General features: G+C 42.7%; 1 protein-coding gene across 1 annotated transcript; it reads right to left on the minus strand.

Annotated features, from left to right (window-relative positions):
- Positions 1–266: 266 nt before the first annotated feature.
- Positions 267–6,896, minus strand: MRPS22 (mitochondrial ribosomal protein S22). The gene is made up of 8 exons (XM_069865407.1): positions 6,784–6,896; positions 5,652–5,806; positions 4,795–4,959; positions 3,444–3,587; positions 2,862–2,945; positions 1,773–1,918; positions 657–765; positions 267–437 (listed from the first exon to the last, which is right to left on the minus strand). Exons 1-8 carry the CDS (start codon positions 6,887–6,889, stop codon positions 345–347), a joined length of 1,002 nt encoding a protein of 333 aa, XP_069721508.1. The 5' UTR covers positions 6,890–6,896; the 3' UTR covers positions 267–344.
- Positions 6,897–16,429: the final 9,533 nt, after the last annotated feature.

Here is a 16,429-nt window from a genome sequence, read left to right on the forward strand (position 1 = left end):
CAGAAATCAGTCTTAAGGGAGGGATGTGGTGTTACGCACTTTTCTGAATGAAGTTGTCCAGACTCCACACTTCATAAGTAAAATGAATCGTGGGCAGCTGTTTAGATTCAAGATGCAACAGTAAATAAAATAAACCCAGGGCATCGTGTCACCTCAAAACAAAATATGTATTGACTGCTTTAATTTCATTTACAGAACCTTTGGAAATAACAAGCTGCTGTAGTGATTCCTGCATATTTTAGTAAAACATTTTCTGGAATGGTCAGTTGTTTCAAGTATTTATTGTGGAACCCTGTATGGAGAATGCTTATAAACAGACAAAACTTAGGAGGAACAGGTTCATTTCACGAAGCTGTAGAAGTAGCCATTGCTTCTTCGTAAGCCTGGAGGGCCAGCTGGATGTAGCCTTCTTTCTGTGTTTCAGTTCTTGCAAATACCTGCAAACATGGCCAGAGAGCGATTCGGGTACAGTTCAGAGCACAGTTGCATAATGAGCCTTCAGCTTTCCACCCACCTCCCACACAACCTGGCATGCAGAACAACTCTAGTTAAATATCTGGTTCTTAAGATAAGAAGAAATTCACACTTCTAAACAGGCTTCTGCTAAAAAACCTTTCTTTTCTGGAGTTAGGGTGCCTTAAATCAGAAAAAAATACCTTGATCAGATCAACTCCTTGAAGTTTCCCTTCTTTAGCTTCTTTTGCTGACTGACATTCAGGGTGAAGCATATGATACAGCGTAATTAAACTTGTAGCGTCATCCAGCCTAAACAGAGAAAGGAGGAGTCGTAGCAATTACTTTCTCTTGACACCTACGAGCATTTAGAGAGGGTACTTTGCGCTGTACTGGGCCCCCCACCGTCAGACCCTACAGCTCCAGAGACATCCCCTCCTCTAGGGCACCGGCAGCCTGTTCACAAGACAAATACCAGAAGCGTGCAAAAACCAAGGCACACTAGAGGTTATACATAAACTTATCCATGCTGCTGCTGAAGCCTCGCGTACCATTCAGCAGTAATAAAGCTGAAATCCCTCTGTAAAACACAATTAATTACCCAATAACAAGGTTTTAGTAGAACAATTGCACCAAACAGAACCTTTCTAACAATTTGATTCCAAAACTAGAACTTCCTTGTATTTCTTCATAGCCTCAAGTTTAAAAGTAAAATCTGACCACCTGTTGAAAGTTTCCAACCTCAACAATAGGAAATGAACGCCACCATCACTGCAACTTGGAGTTCTAAGTGTACGATTCCTTCCTAGCTCTTTTGACATATTGGACAACTAAATATTGTTTGCTGCAGGGAGTTTTGAGTCATTTTAGCAGCCTATCTTAAAGAAATCCATCCCCTTAAAATGAGAGTGGATCTAGCTGTTCCTAAGTTTCTCGGGAATTCATCTAAAACGTAGTGTGTGTCAAACTTGGAAGGCCAAAATTGAGCTCAGTCGTATAAAATTGTTAGGCTTTGAGATAAGCACTGCCCAGACCTGGAAATGTACTGACAAACATGGGAAACAAAAATAAAACCCCAGGAACTACAAAAGGCTTATTTCTGTAGAAACTGAGTTTAAAACCCTACAATTTCAACTGCAGATGGTGCTTCCATTCAGAATCTAGATAACTAAAAGGTACAGCTAGCCTGAATTTGTATGCAAATGAAACCTCGCATACACTTAACAGAAATACTGGGTTGTTTGTTTTTTTTCACACCGTGGGTACTTGTTTTCCATTGTTTAAATAACCAGAATTAGCAAGTGACAAACACCACTTACAAGTCTCTGTTGATCATGTCTAGTAGTAAGCCATCTGTCTTCTTTCTGTTTACTAGGTACCACACCATTCCCCCAAAGTGTCTCGTTGAACGCAGCAGGTCGTACTTGGCATGTTTGTCAATGTCGTCATATGTCCGATGATGAACCTGTACGCAGAAAAGGTTTCTGTTTCACTAGTGTAACTGGAGCTTGATGACAGTTTCTCACTTCTACTGTTTTTAATCTCTTTTCAGTGCTCCCTGAAGTACAGACATACGCCACCGGCTGAGCCGTGCTGCCTTAAAGCTTTATACGTGTCATAATTCAGGGTAACACTGGGATAACCCAGTTATTAGTACTTAGACGTCTTTATATTAAGAGAAAGCTAAATTCTAGCTATGCATTGAAAATTTGGGGAGGGCACCTCTGAACCTTCAATTTCCACTGCTTTCAAGTTGTAATCTATTCTTCACAGAGAAAAGCACCAAAGCAAAGAGGTGACACTTTATTTAGAAGAAAAGGTACTTGAAAAATTGCCTGACAGAAGTGACATTCTCAGCAATTTGAGAAATTGTTACAGCTTGCAAAGAAGTAAACATTTGAAAAGCAAGCGTAGACAAACATATTCGCCAGTAACTGCAGTTACTATATTTAAATATTTCAGCCAGAAATATATTTTTGTACCTGGTCTGCGTCAAAAAGAATGCTTTGTGTACCATGCTCTCAGGCCCACTTTATCCGTTATCAACCTGCTCCTTTCAAATCCTAACACAGCAGTTACAGGACGGTACTAGCACAACTCTGGGGCCGCTAAGGCATGTTATCATCAATTCTGGTTTGATACCAAAAGTACCTACCTAAAGACTATTTTTATGAATCTGTAGTTCTTTCTATATTGTTGAAAATTACTTACATAGAACCCAAATTTACTTTTCTGAAAGAAAAAAAACCCAAACTCATCACAAGGATAACAGGTAATCTATATGAAGGAAAAAGAACATATATGAAACACCACCTTTGATCCCCAGATAAAGCTCCTGTTTGCAAAACAAACCCTAAAATTCTTCACTAATTCTATTTTTTTGCTAGAAAAATGAAACGCGAACTCACTCTGATGTAGTCAGGTGAATCTGGCTCGAACTGAGCAATGCACCTGTTAAGGATGTCCTCGTGACGGTCTTGCTGAAACACAGTCTAAAACAACAGTTCAAACTCAGTAACAGATTCTGTATCACACCATTCCAACTCTCCCAAATCAAAATCACAGCCACAACATGTCTGTTCTGGGCAACACCTACTGTGAGTGTTCCCTTAGTCACAAGACAAAATGGATAAAAGTACAGTAACTTCCTTGATGACATTAATACACTGTTTCTGGCTTTTTTTATTCCTGAAAATCAGTTTACATTTTCAGATGAAGCATACAATTTCATCAAGGCATAATAAAGTAGATGTGGATTTCCAGCAAAACAGAATATTTACACCTGCCCAAGGATAACCTAGCCCTAACCTGGAACTTCATCATAAGTATTTAACTAAGTTAAAGTGATAAGCAATTGTTGAAAACAGAGTTCACCTGCTTAGAACACAGCAGCAGTCTGGATTATTCAGAGCTACTCTGTCCAATTAGCACAGTTTCACTGTCAGAACACAATTAAGTAAAATCACTTTTCAAAACCAGGAAGATCTTACCACAAGGTGTTCGTCCTTGAACATGACGGGGGGGATAACTCTGCGCCCTTCTTTGGGGAAGAATATTTGTATCATTCTGTCTCGTTCTTCCCAGGTTGCTTTTCGTAATACACCATTTGGTTCTCTAACTACAATGAAACGCTCCTGAAAAGAAGGTAAAGGAAGTGCATCATCTCCCAAAGTCTTCTCTCCTCATAGCTAGATACATCGTAAAACAGATTCTGATTTGGCAAAGTCCTTCTATACTTAAATTCACACTAATAATACCAGTTTCTAACTGACTGAACTTGCTGCGTGCTACATTCATCATTTCTCCCTTGACATCTGCTAATTCAGTGCAACATTGGCACCGTAATTTACTATGTGACGTAACTGTCCACGTGCACAATGCTAAAAAGCTAAAGCTCTGTCAAGTTTAGACAGATAATATAACTAATGTTCAGAGAAAGGAGTTAGTGTTGCTGCTGGCCTGATTTTATGCATTTAATAACACATTCTAAAGTAAGAATGCAAGCGTATTGTACTTTTTTAACTTTGTTTCAGAGAAAGGTGCTAGAAGCAAGTAAGGGCAAGTACAAAACAAAAAATACCACAAATAAAACAATATACCTAAGTTTGTTTACAAGCATATTTGACTTACAACAGCAAATGGGAATGTTTGTTGGGATGAGGAAGTTTTCAATGCATGGATGCAGAAAAATAAATAGGTTCCTGGGTAGGGCTCTCACATGGAGTCACAGATGGAGAGCTTGGCAACCCATTTCACAGCATCATCATTATAAGCATGTTTGAGCCATGGAGACTTCTTGGAATCATAACTATTTGTTAGGAATTTTTCTAGCCGCTTACTACTAGTACTTAAGAGAACGTAGATGTTTCACTATACAAAGCAATCTTTAACCCTGCACTATGCAGTTCTATTTGACAACTGTTTCTTCGTAGCTTTTTTATCATTTACTCAGCTTTCCACCAGCTCTTTGCAACTGTGAAGCAGCTCAATCGTTTAATCGATGCACAGTACTAAGTAATCTAATTCCACAGAAAGCTTCTAGGAAGTATGGAAGAACTCAGCACTCCTTAGCGAATCACAAGCGTATGCTTTTAAAATAATTAACTAACTATCCCACTGCTCCCTGCCCCACTGCCTGCTTTTGAGCACTGGAATTAACTTATAGTGAGAAGTTAGAAGCAAATATTTAGAAACATGTCTTTGTACTGCCTTGTACCAGACTGAATTTACAACTCCTCAGCCTTTTTGCAGTCTGCTATAACTACATTTTCCTAAAACCTAAGCTTATTTTGAAGTTAAGAATGAAAAGCTCTTAAGATAAATTAATATATTGTTACTTACACGATGTGGAATAGAGTACGTTAAATCTGTAAACACATATTTTGTGGTTTCAGTTCCTTCAAGGAATTTGTCATCTGCTAAGACATCATTAATTGGCTCTCGCTCTTTCAAAACCGGAGGCATGGTTAGTTTTTCTTTAGCTTCCTCAATGGCTTTTCTTGTGGCCTTAGGAAAAAAAAAAAAGTAGCTCAATTTTACAATTAAAACTCATCCTATTGGAAAGTTAACAATGACCATTGGGACTATTGTTTTCATTTAGACAGAACTTTTTAATACCTTTATTTTCTGCTGCTGAGTGGGACACTAATTTCATCTCCAGGGAAATGAATTCCACATGAACAATACAGCACTACTGTAACTTGGGCAGATTGCTGGAGGAGGTTCCAAACCTACAATCTACATATGCTACTGCAAATACCATATTTATTTCAGCTGGTTTTTCCATGGTAAATTTTGCCTAGTGCACAAACCACAATCAACAGTTGCTCTACAGCTGTGATTGTGGCTACAGAAGAACAGTCTAAGGCCAGGCCCCTTTGTCATCCTGGACAGCAGTCAGACAACAGTAGCCAAAGGATTCCCAACTTACATATCAGATAAATATATTTAATAGAATTAGGAAGCATAAGGAAAGAGCACAATGAAGAGAACCTGTCTCAAGGAAAAAAGCATCTCGTTTCCTTTCATATTCCATAAAATAAATAAAACTATGTAAAGTGAAGAAGCATTAACTTACCCTAATTTAGAAAAAGGAAAAAAAGTGAAACACTCAAGGGCAACTAGTGGGAGCAGGAAAAGGGGCTGTGACAGCCCCGTGGCTAAACCCAACTCGTTCCCCAGGGAAGCAGGGTGCTGACCTCTTCCAGCTGGGCTTCTGTCATCAGCTTGTACTTGGGGGGCTTCAGCTCCTGCCGCACCGGCCGGAACACCTTCTGCAGGTCCAGTCCAGTCATCTTGTACAGCAGGGTCTGCACCGCCTCATCGGTGAAGGCAGGCACGGTGGCTTTTCCTTCTGCAGGAATGGCACATGGAGAATCATGGAATCACTAGGTTGGAAAAGACCTCTGAGATCATCAAGCCCACATGTACCCGTCCACTACTGTCATATCCCTGAGCCTTTCATCCACCCGTCTTTTAAATGCTTCCAGCGATGGTGACTCGACCACCTCCCTGGGCAGCCTGTGCCAGTGCCCACAAACCCTTCTGGAGAAGAATTCTGCCCTAATGTCCAATCTGGACCTGCCCTGGTGCGGCTTGAGGCCATTCCCTCTTGTTCTATTGCCTATCACTTGGGGGAAGAGACCAACACGCATCTCTCATAATCTCCTTTCAGGCAGTTGTAGACAGCGTCTCCTCTCAGCCTCCTTTTCTCTAGGCTAAACAACCCCACGTCCCTCTGCTGCTCCACATGAGACTTATTCTCCAGCCTCTTCCCCAGCTCCGTTCCCTCCTCTGGATGCAGTCCAGCCCCTCAGTGCCTTTTTTGCAGTGAGGGACACAAAACTAAATACAGTATTTGAGACGTGGCCTAATCAGTGCCAAGCAAAGGGGCAAAACCACTTCTTGTTGGGCACGCTGTTCCTGATACAAGCCAGGATGCCACCGGCCTCCCCGGCCACACCGCTGGCTCGTGTTCAGTCACGGGCAACCTGCACCGCCGGGTCCTTCTCCACCAGGCAGCTCTCCAGCCGCTCCTCCCAAGCCTGCAGCCCTGCCCCAGGCTGCCCCAACGGCAGGATTCAGCACTCGAACACCATCCCAGGTCTCGGTCCAGCCTGTTCAGATCCCTTCGGAGCCTCCCTGCCCTCCAGCAGACCCACGCTTCCTCCCCGCTGTCACCCACGAACCTGACAAGGGTGCGCTTCTCACCGAGATTCCTATGAGAAACGGTGTCCCACGGGCACCGGCGGGCGCTGCGGCCGGCTCGCCCGGCCCCGCCGCCCCCTCCCGCCCGCTCCTCACACCGCGGGACCCCCGCCCGCCCCGTACCGCCGGCCGCCTCCTCCGCCAGCCCGCGCCGCGCTGCGCAGCCCCACGGCGCCCGCCACACGCGCCACGGCCGCGCCGCGCGGGCCCGCGCCGCCAGCGCCGCCATCTTGCACCGCCCCTGCCGCGCCCACGCTTTGCCCCGCCCCCGCCATTTCGCCTCACCCCCAGTGCCGCCACCTAACCACGCCCCCCGCCATTTTGTCCCGCCCCGCCATTTTGTCCCGCCCCGCCATTTTGTCCCGCCCCCCGCCATTTTGTCCCGCCCCCGCCATTTTGTCACGCCCCCGCCATTTTGTCACGCCCCCCGCCATTTTGTCACGCCCCCCGCCATTTTGTCACGCCCCCCGCCATTTTGTTCCGCCCCCGCCATTTTGTCACGCCCCCCGCCATTTTGTCCCGCCCCGCCATTTTGTCCCGCCCCGCCATTTTGTCACGCCCCCCCGCCATTTTGTCACGCCCCCCGCCATTTTGTCACGCCCCCCGCCATTTCGTCACGCCCCCCGCCATTTCGTCACGCCCCCCGCCGTTTCGTCACGCCCCCCGCCGTTTCGTCACGCCCCCTCATCAGCTGCCGCCAGGTCCCATGCATTTACCTCGCCCCTCGCACTCTGCCCACGCCCCCGCCCCGCCGGGCCCTCCCATTGGCCGCGCCCCTCCCGTCATGGTCACGCCCATTATCTACCACGCCCCCGCCCGCCTTGATGGCGCCGCGGGGCTGGGCGGGAACTGGAGTCTTCGCACTCAGGGAGCAAGAAGCGCAGTGCCACCGCGGCTCTTCTGAAATGCAGCTGAGGCCAAAGGCGTCCTAGGCGGTGTCAGAAACGCCACGCCCGTGCGAGCGGGGCAGGGACCGAGACCCTGTGCTCGGCGCTGATGAAGCCGCAGCTCGGATCCTGGCATCAGTTCTGGTCCCTCAGTGCAAGAAGGACATTGAGGAGCTGGAGCGCGTCCAGAGGAGGGAACGGAGCTGGGGAAGGGGCTGGAGAACGAGGGTTCTGAGGAACAGCTGAGGGACCTGGGGCTGTTTAGTCTGGAGGAGAAGAGGAGGCTGAGGAGAGACCTCATCGCTCTCTGCAGCTCCTGAAAGGAGGTTGTGGTGAGGTGGGTGTTGATCTCTTCTCCCCAGTGACAAGGGATAGGATGAGAGGGAATGGCCTCACGTTACGCCAGGGGAGGTTTAGATTGGATATTAGGAAAAAGTCTTTACTGAAAGAGTGGTGAAGCACTGGTAGAGCTGCCCAGGGAAGCGGTGGAGTCCCCATCCCTGGAGGTGTTTAAGAGACGGACAGGTGAGGTTCTCGGGGAGCTGGTTTAGTAGTGGGCAGGTATGGTTGGACTCGATTTCAAAGGTCTTTTCCAACAAGCGATTCTGTGATTCCATGAGTGTGGGAAAACCGTGCTGCAGGAGCAGGACTGCAGCTCCCCCAGCAGTGAGGGGCCAGGTAGGTTCCATGGCTCAGAGCGGGGACAGGGTAGGAGAGAAAAAGAGGAGTCGAGAACAGCATTAAAGCTGAGAATAGGTTAAACCACTGCAGGGAGGTGCAGGCAGGCAGGTCGTCTGTCGAAATCATAGAATCGCAGAATGGTTTGGATCAGAAGAGACTTCCAAGCCCATCTAGTTCCAACTCCCAGCCATGGGCAGGGATGCCTCCCACTAGATCAGGGTCTCTAAGCCCCATCCAGCCTGGCCTTGAGCTCTGCCGGGGATGGGGCAGCCACAGCTTCTCTGGGCAACCTGGGCCAGGGCACTGACAGGAAAGCATTTCTTGCTATGATCTCGTCTCAATCTCCTGTCTTTCAGCTTAAACATATTCCCCCTTACAGACTGGATAGGGCTGTGTGAAACAGAAAGAAAACTTATTATCAGCAGGCAGGCTTCTTTACAATTTTTCAAATTGTAAAAATTTGAAAGCCACACGTTGGTGCCAGCTGGCCATGACTTCCAATTGAAACAGGAAACATTTCATCTCCAGTAGGGAAGATATGGAAACACAAGTAATGTCCTTAAGTTCAGTAGATTTCAAATTGGTTTAAAGTTTAGTGGGTTGTTCATTGCTTTCCCAAATTAAAGGCTAAATTTTGTTACTTTTGAAAAAGGAGATTGAAGCCTGGAGAAAAGGAAGACTTATAGTATATATTGGTTTTCCTTAGAATAAAGTTAAGCATCAGCTGAAAAATGTATTTGTTCCTAGTCATAGATTTTAATTGTGCTGGGGAGCATTCCTATTTTCCTCAGCCTTATTCAGCATCCAAAGACATACGCTGGGTTGAATTTTATATTCAAGCTTTTCAATATCCTGGCATTTACCTTGTCAGAAAGGTTGCAGGGAGTGCCTGCTATTCTTATATTTGTATTGCTACAATTAAATTGAAATCATTGAGAACTGAAGAGAACAAATGAAGCCTTAGTATTATTTTAATGTAATGTTGTCCCTAATTTATTTAAATAATGCTAAGAAAATGAAAAGTAATTTTGAGGAAATAGAGAAGATGTTGTTTTTCAGTTCTTGCTCATAAGATCTCTGGAGTGAGAGCTATACCCTATAAGGGAATTGGGAAGTTATTTGGCGATTTGCCTAAAAGCCACTTCAGACCTGTTCACGAATTTGGATGGCAAGCCAACGTCCATTTTAATTCACAGAAGTGCTTAGAAAAACAACAGAATTTATTAGGTTATATCCAGCAGAGGTTAAATTCACGTTCATTCTGTACTGGAGTAGTAACAGCTGCTGTGAGGATTAGCCTTTTGGCTGGTGGGCTGAAAGAAAATATTAACTAACTATACTGCAGATAGAAGTATAGTAGGTTAACATAAATCATGAAATAATATTAAGTTGTATTGGATAGGTTGATTATAATTTATTTGAGGTTTATATTTGTAGTGAAGTAACAATTTTAAGTAGGATGTTTTATTTTGATGCATTTCAAGATACAGCACCACCTTGAAGAATCAGTGGTGTAAAAAATGATAAAGAAATAAAGAACCTTTCTTAGCTTGTGTTGCTTTTTTGAATGCATCCCAGGGCAGATGCTGTTGGAAAATTGCAACCATCTGATTGAGGGTGGATGTCCCCTGTGAAACACATTGGTGGTCTGAGTCTGGATTCTATTGGAAAAGTGTCAATATAGAATCACCTCCACAGTTGGCATTGATTTCCTTTTTGCTGGTAGTTTCAGGAGACAAAGGGATCAGATGGCTGCTGAGAGTGAGCTAGTTTGGTTAACATCTTGGGGAAGGAGAAGGCAAGCGGGGAGCCTAGGAGCTTGCCTTGTTGCTTTGCATATTTAATTGATAAAATAAGGGGCTGTACCAGTCATTCTGAATAACAAATATGTCAAATTAGCAGTAGGAAGTTGTCAGGCAGGAAGAATTCTTTCTTGGAAAAAATACAGTGAAAAATACAAAATATAAGATTTCTAACTGTGCATCCAGCTGCTGTAAGAAGAAACAGAGTGAGCCCCATCAGGCGGTCCAGAGTTGATGACATGACCTTTTTAAAATTAATGGTTAGTTCTCTTGTTCCTGACAAGGAAGAGTCTGGCAATCCTGTGGAACATTTTTCTGAGGGACACAGTGGACCGGGTTGGAAGCTCTTTTTACAAAACCTGCATGGAATAGTCTGAAGAGAAGTTAATTTTCACAGAGAAGGCAGAGTGCTGGGCAGAGTGCTGAAGTAGGAGAGGTGAAACAAACCTTATTATATCATCAAACTAGTCCTGAAGAAATAGTCTATTAGATGTGGTTGGTTTTGTTTCCCCACATATATAGATGGAGTGGGACTTTTTTTTTTTTTTTGCTAAAATTATTGGGATAATCTTTCATAAGGCGATTGTCTATTTTCAGGTGTTTGACCTGCAAGCATCGTATTTACTGGGTTCGTTTGTTTAAGGGCGAGAGTATTATTTTATCTGGAATTAAGTCTTTTATGGCCTGTAGCCATGGATTTTCATTGCCATGCAGAGCCCTGGGTAGCTATTGTGATGGTAGTGGTGAAGATGATGTGTGAGCCTGTGATAATACGTTTAAGTGGCTATTTTCTACCTTGAGGACCATATAGATGTCTGATGCTGTTTTATTTTCAAATTTCATGTTGATACTTAACAGCGGGGATGGATCGGTGTGGCTGTAGAGCTCTGTCCTGTGCTGCTGGGCCAAACTTACTTCCCAGGGCAGAGCTGTGAGCAGTTCTGCTGGACAAAGCCCAGTTTGACAAATAATAACTGAGATGCCTGGTGTAACTAAAGGAATTGAGCTCAACTGTGGCCATTATTGTCCTGCATGAGCAGCTGCCTTCTGTCACCTACCTAAATATCCTTGGTGAGAGGGAAGGTGTGAAACATGATGCAAAAGTTCCAAGTTTGCTTCTTTGCTGCTGTCATTTTTAGCAAGTGCTAACGGTAAGGATAGGTTGAAGAATAAATGTCCCCCTAGATTTTATTTGTGCTTTGACTATTTTACATATGTGTTGCAAATTTGAAGGAAAAAAATGACAAAAAGAAAGGATTATGGGAGCTCTTTATTTTTCATTTTCAGCCTGGTTTCAGCCGGCCTTACGCTGGACACGTGTGCTACATTCCTGCGGGCCACAGGGGGGCAAGGTTGAGATTTTAAACATGAAGAATGGAACTGCCAGAGTAGTTCTAGTGGATAATGTAAATGAACTGTTTTCAGTAATGGCCCAGATTTGCCTCTGCCTCACATAAAGCTGCCATAATCTCACTTTAATAATGATAAATTAGATGTATACAAATGCTGTCTACAGTAATTGAGATTACATACATTATTTATAGTAGGGATATAAATCCTGCTTCAGTTTATATTGTTGTCTTTGCTACACTATAAGGGCTTGAGCCAAAGCTCATTAAAGCCATTGGAAGCCCTTCCCTGACTTCAGAAGCTCTGACAGAAGTCCATACTTTTCAAATAAATTTTATTCTTCCTTTCTCCTTTTAAAAATGAATTGTCAGGGGGTGGGGGGGGATAGAGGGAAGAAAGTAAATATTCAGTATTATTCAAAGTAAAGTAGGATTTGAGCAGTTGTTGTTTTCCCATTTCTTAACCAGGTTTTAGCCTCTCTCTCATTCCATCAGTATTTCAAGTCCTGTCCATCAGAATCCAAGTGCTCACCAGGGTGTTGTGGACTAAATCTGGTGTCTAGCACACACTGTTACGTGTGGGCAGGATGGGATCTATCTGCTACCTTACTGCAGTAGAATGACAGAGCAGGGATCCTGGCAGATTTGTTGGTTTGTTTTATTCCCTGAAGCCAAGAAAGTTTGGAGGAGATGGCGCCCTCTGATTCAAATGTTAATTATATTTTTTTCCTCTCTGCTTCTGCTGATACAAGTAGTCAGTACATTTCTTTTGTACTTGCACTTTTACCTGGTTTTCAGTGAAATGTGACGCCTGACAGAGTATTCTGAAACCTGGACTGTCTAGATTAAACCTAGGTGTGTACTATGTGAATTGCCTGGCCTGTTGTCAAAGGCTTCCTAAACATCCAAATTAGATGTGTCTACTGGTTATGCTGTCATACTTTGTCACCCTCCCAAAGGAGCCTGAAGATATTTTCATGTTCTTCTTAATCCAAGTTTCATCAGGACTATTATATAATTTCATGGAGTTTAAAATTTTATTATTTCATCAATTATTTTACCTGACACGGAAACATATCCTCCTGGATAACTGCAAGACTTTGTTTCTTCCTGCTTTTTCTCATAATTGCTGATTTTATTAACAGACACAGCCGCTTAATTCTTCAGTTCTTTAGGAAGTAGGTAGATATATTTTTCTGCTGATGACTTCTTGCAGTTAAATAGGTTAATTTTTCCCCCCAAAACTGCTTCAGTCTCTATCATAATTTTCTTAGTTTATTTTTTTTCCAATTTAAAGAGCAGTTAATTCACCCCCAGCCACCTTGTTGATTAGTGATGCCAAGAAACTGCTCTTAGCTGCGTGCCTTGCCTTTCTTATGTTCTTTTGCCTCTGATACCCCATCTGCCTCTGGGATTCTCTTGTAACTTCTTCTGGTTCACGTCACTGTTTTCTTTAAATCTCCTGATTGTTCTTCACATTGACCCTGAGCCTTCCTGTTTTCATCTTATATTACTTTGAATTCATCTGGATTTATTAGAATTTGTTTTGTCACCTTGTTTTCTCTTCTTTCTCCAAATTAATTGTTTCATGGAAATAAGCTCCTGTAGTTTGCCTTTTAACGATATGCTTTTTTGTTTAATTTATTGTTGTTGATAAGGGCAATGTGTACCTTTGGCTTGCTTTTATATATTTAAATAGCGTACATGACAGGGCCAACTTCTTAAAAAAGATTCCTTACCCATGCCAGGCTAAAGGATTTTTTATTTACACTGTTTAAAATAAAATCCCCTCCTTTCGAAAGGTGACACTGGAGAGGGCTGAGTGGGGGGGGAGTGGGTCTGGTTTTTTTTTTTTTTAATTTCCTTTGGATCCAGATCCAAATACAAATTAAATTTGCTTAGGCAAACCCGCTGTGCGTTTTAAAAAGTCATTATAAAGACAGGATCCTGGGGGTCTGACAGAAAAGCTAAAACAGCTGTGCTCTCCAGTACAAACAACACATAAACCTACAGTATCTTCTCTTCACGATCAAATAAGTGAAAGAAAAGCCTCAGAAAGCAGAAGATATTTTTATCTCACAGAAGCAGAGCTAAGAAGAATTTAGTGTCAGTTTAAATCTCAGTCATTTCTGTTGGGCTGTTAAAATGTAACACTTTTTCATTTATTTTAAGCAGAAATATTTTTATTTGCTAGCCAAAAAACTCTATTTGCCTGTTTGATATGAAGATTTCTTTAGGTCCAAGAATAAGTGATCATCCAGCTCTTTAGTGAAGAAAGTGTCTCACAAGAGCAGTCTCCAGTTCAGAGAGTTCTTGTTACTTTCTTTTTCCAAGAAAATCCTGGAAACAAAAATTGACATAGAATTAATTTGTTCAAATATTATCAAATTGTTTTCCCCATTTATTTCCAAGTAAACCTCTTGACATTTGTTTAGGTTGCCTACTGGAGTTAATGGGAAGACTCCCATCCATTTTTGGATAAACTGAGTTGAGTACAAGATATCACTAGATGATTTCCAGAACAGCATGGACAAAAACTACTCCGCTAGTGCTATACCTGCTTAATCTGGGGCAAAATGTGGATGACAGCCTGATCTAGTGGGACATGTCCCTGCCCATGGCAGGGGGTGGAACTAGATGATCTTTAAGGTCCCTTCCAACCCAGACTATTCTATGATCCTGTGATTCTATGTGTGTACGTTTGGACTAGAATAAGTGCTTGGATCTTTATGAAGGTGCATATTACCTACCTAAATAAATGATGTAGCTGGGCAGCTGAAGAGATTTAATAGGGGCTTTATGAAATGTTTGAAGCGGGAAAGAACCAGCAGATGGCCCAGCATGCCAGGAGAAATACTAGTGACAGGCACAGAAAACCCACAGGCTTAGCTCTGCCTCGTGCACTGTACGCAGCCATGAGCATGTGAGACTCAAAGTGTGGAATTCTTCCCTTGTTGGAGAAGGGATGAAAAACAAGCCTGCAGCCAGCAAGTAGACTGAAAATTAAGATGAGAAGCTAAAAATGTTGGAAGTCCAAATGGTTTGTATCTGGTTAGATTTCTTTTCTTTTTCGTAACTGGACAGCAAAAGGGGAACGTCTTGGTCCTCCGTTTTGTTCTCCCTATTCTGGGCTGCCTGATTCTGATTCTTTCCTTTACACCAACTCCATACAAACACGTCATGTCTTTTTCGTCGGCACTGTTAGTTTATAACCCGAGTGGAAACAATGAATAATTTTCTTTCAGGTTATTGAGCTGAATCAAGTCACAGAGGGGTCTAATGAGTGCCAGAGCCTCTGAGGGAAAAAGAATGGAAGCAGGATCTTCTCGTTTCATTAGGAGCAAGCCTCCAGATTGTGTGACAGCGTTTCAGGTAACTGTAGCCTCAAGATGCAGTTTTATAACTGGCCAAAACTGATCTCAGACCATCCTGCTCCCTCTGTTCAAACCCTCCCTTGGGCTGTTTTGCTTGCTGGAAACATTTTGGTCTTCATGACAGTCACTAAACAGAGTAAATTATTTTATTCTGAATTTTTATTAAAAGCACAATAGTTTGGGCTATGTACAAATTCAGGATCTGACTCTGAAAGGGAGCTTATATGCTGCAAGGAAAAGCAAATTGGGTTCTGTCCCTTTTGCATCTCTACAATAGCACAAAGATTTCCTAAACCTTACAAGGTATTATTGAAATATAGCCAATCCACACAGTATTTTATAGCAGAATTTTGCAACACTGAGTTCACTTAATTTTTCCTGTGTGCTCCAAATTACTTCCTACTCGAGTACCATTTACTTTGCAAGTGGGCAGTGAAATTTTTGATTGATGCTTAAAAATTAAGTAGGCTATTGCTTGGAGGGTTTTAGTTTAGATACAAAAACTAGAGGGACAATTTGAGTGCTGAGGCAGCAGAAAATTAGTCTGATACTGTGAGCAGCACAGCAATATGAAATCAGTATTGTATAGCTTTGCGTAACTGTGTCCAAAATCAACTATGCATTTGCTGTGCGTGTTTCAGCCCTGAGGACCAAATACTTGCTCTTAAAGCATGGCATCATTTTAATTAGTTGTTCACTCTTTCTCCCTCTCCTCTCATGTTTTGGTTTTTTTTATGGTACACTGATCACACTAGTTCTAAATGTTGGTACAATATGTGATTTTGTGCAATATACTGTATGCTCTCAATATGATTATATGTCCTACTGATGACAGTTAAATACTGCTCATTGTATAGTCAGACGTGCTTTTTTTTCCATCTAATAGTTTCCTCAGTACTACTCAAAAAAACAATGGAGTACAGAATACTATCTGCCTTGTCAGCCATGAGATATTATTGTTTTATCCTGTAGTACTGTATTTCTGAAAAACAAAACTAATCCGTGTTTATTATTATTAAATAATTTGGAACATCCTTTCGAAGTGCTCCCCGTTATTCCCAGCAGGTCCAGGGAGCACTAGATGGCAGTGTGTGGCTGTGTGTCATGCACGGGAATAACAGGAGCAAAAGTCTCGGCACAGGAAAGAATGCTCATCTTTCAAAAATATTTGTAATATTGCCTCTTTATTATGAAAACAATTAAAATGTGTGAATTCTCATTTTTTGCACTCTAAAAGCATTACAAACGTTCTTTTTCCAGCATTATGATTACATGGGGTGCATTTCTTAATGAGTTAGACTGGTGAGTACAACATTTGCTCATTTTTTTTCTTCTACTGTAAATCTCCCCAATCGATTCAGCTACCAAAAGGGAGATTTTTCAGTTCCTGATATCATCAGCATCCTCCTTGCCATAGAACAGGAAGGAAGGAATGACAGCTAGTGTGTTGTGCTTTTCTGCCTCCTCAAATAACCTTTTACTCAGCACCATGGTGTCGATGACTTTTTGAAACTTAAGAAAAAGCAAAAGGTGTTAGGTAGCAACAGCAACCTTATACCCTTGTTTCGAGCTGAGCGTCATCTGGAAAACAACCAGTGCAACGGTTGTGACTTTGTCAGTATTTGGTAGGTTTTGGATGGCTTCAGAAGAAGTGGTTTCAAAAACACTGATCTTGC

Source organism: Phaenicophaeus curvirostris, chromosome 10, assembly GCF_032191515.1.
Source record: "Phaenicophaeus curvirostris isolate KB17595 chromosome 10, BPBGC_Pcur_1.0, whole genome shotgun sequence".
NCBI classification, from domain to species: Eukaryota; Metazoa; Chordata; class Aves; order Cuculiformes; family Cuculidae; genus Phaenicophaeus; species Phaenicophaeus curvirostris.

What these genes read in the sequence shown, in the direction of transcription:
- MRPS22 (XM_069865407.1), bottom strand. Translation starts at nt 6,889, where the DNA reads ATGGCGGCGCTGGCGGCGCGGGCCCGCGCGGCGCGGCCGTGGCGCGTG. An exon ending in CAGAAGCCCAGCTGGAAGAG is followed by an intron (nt 4,960 to 5,651) that starts GTCAGCACCCTG and finishes TTTTTTCCTAAG; the next exon opens with GCCACAAGAAAAGCCATTGA. An exon ending in GACATGATCAACAGAGACTT is followed by an intron (nt 766 to 1,772) that starts GTAAGTGGTGTT and finishes TTCTCTGTTTAG; the next exon opens with GCTGGATGACGCTACAAGTT.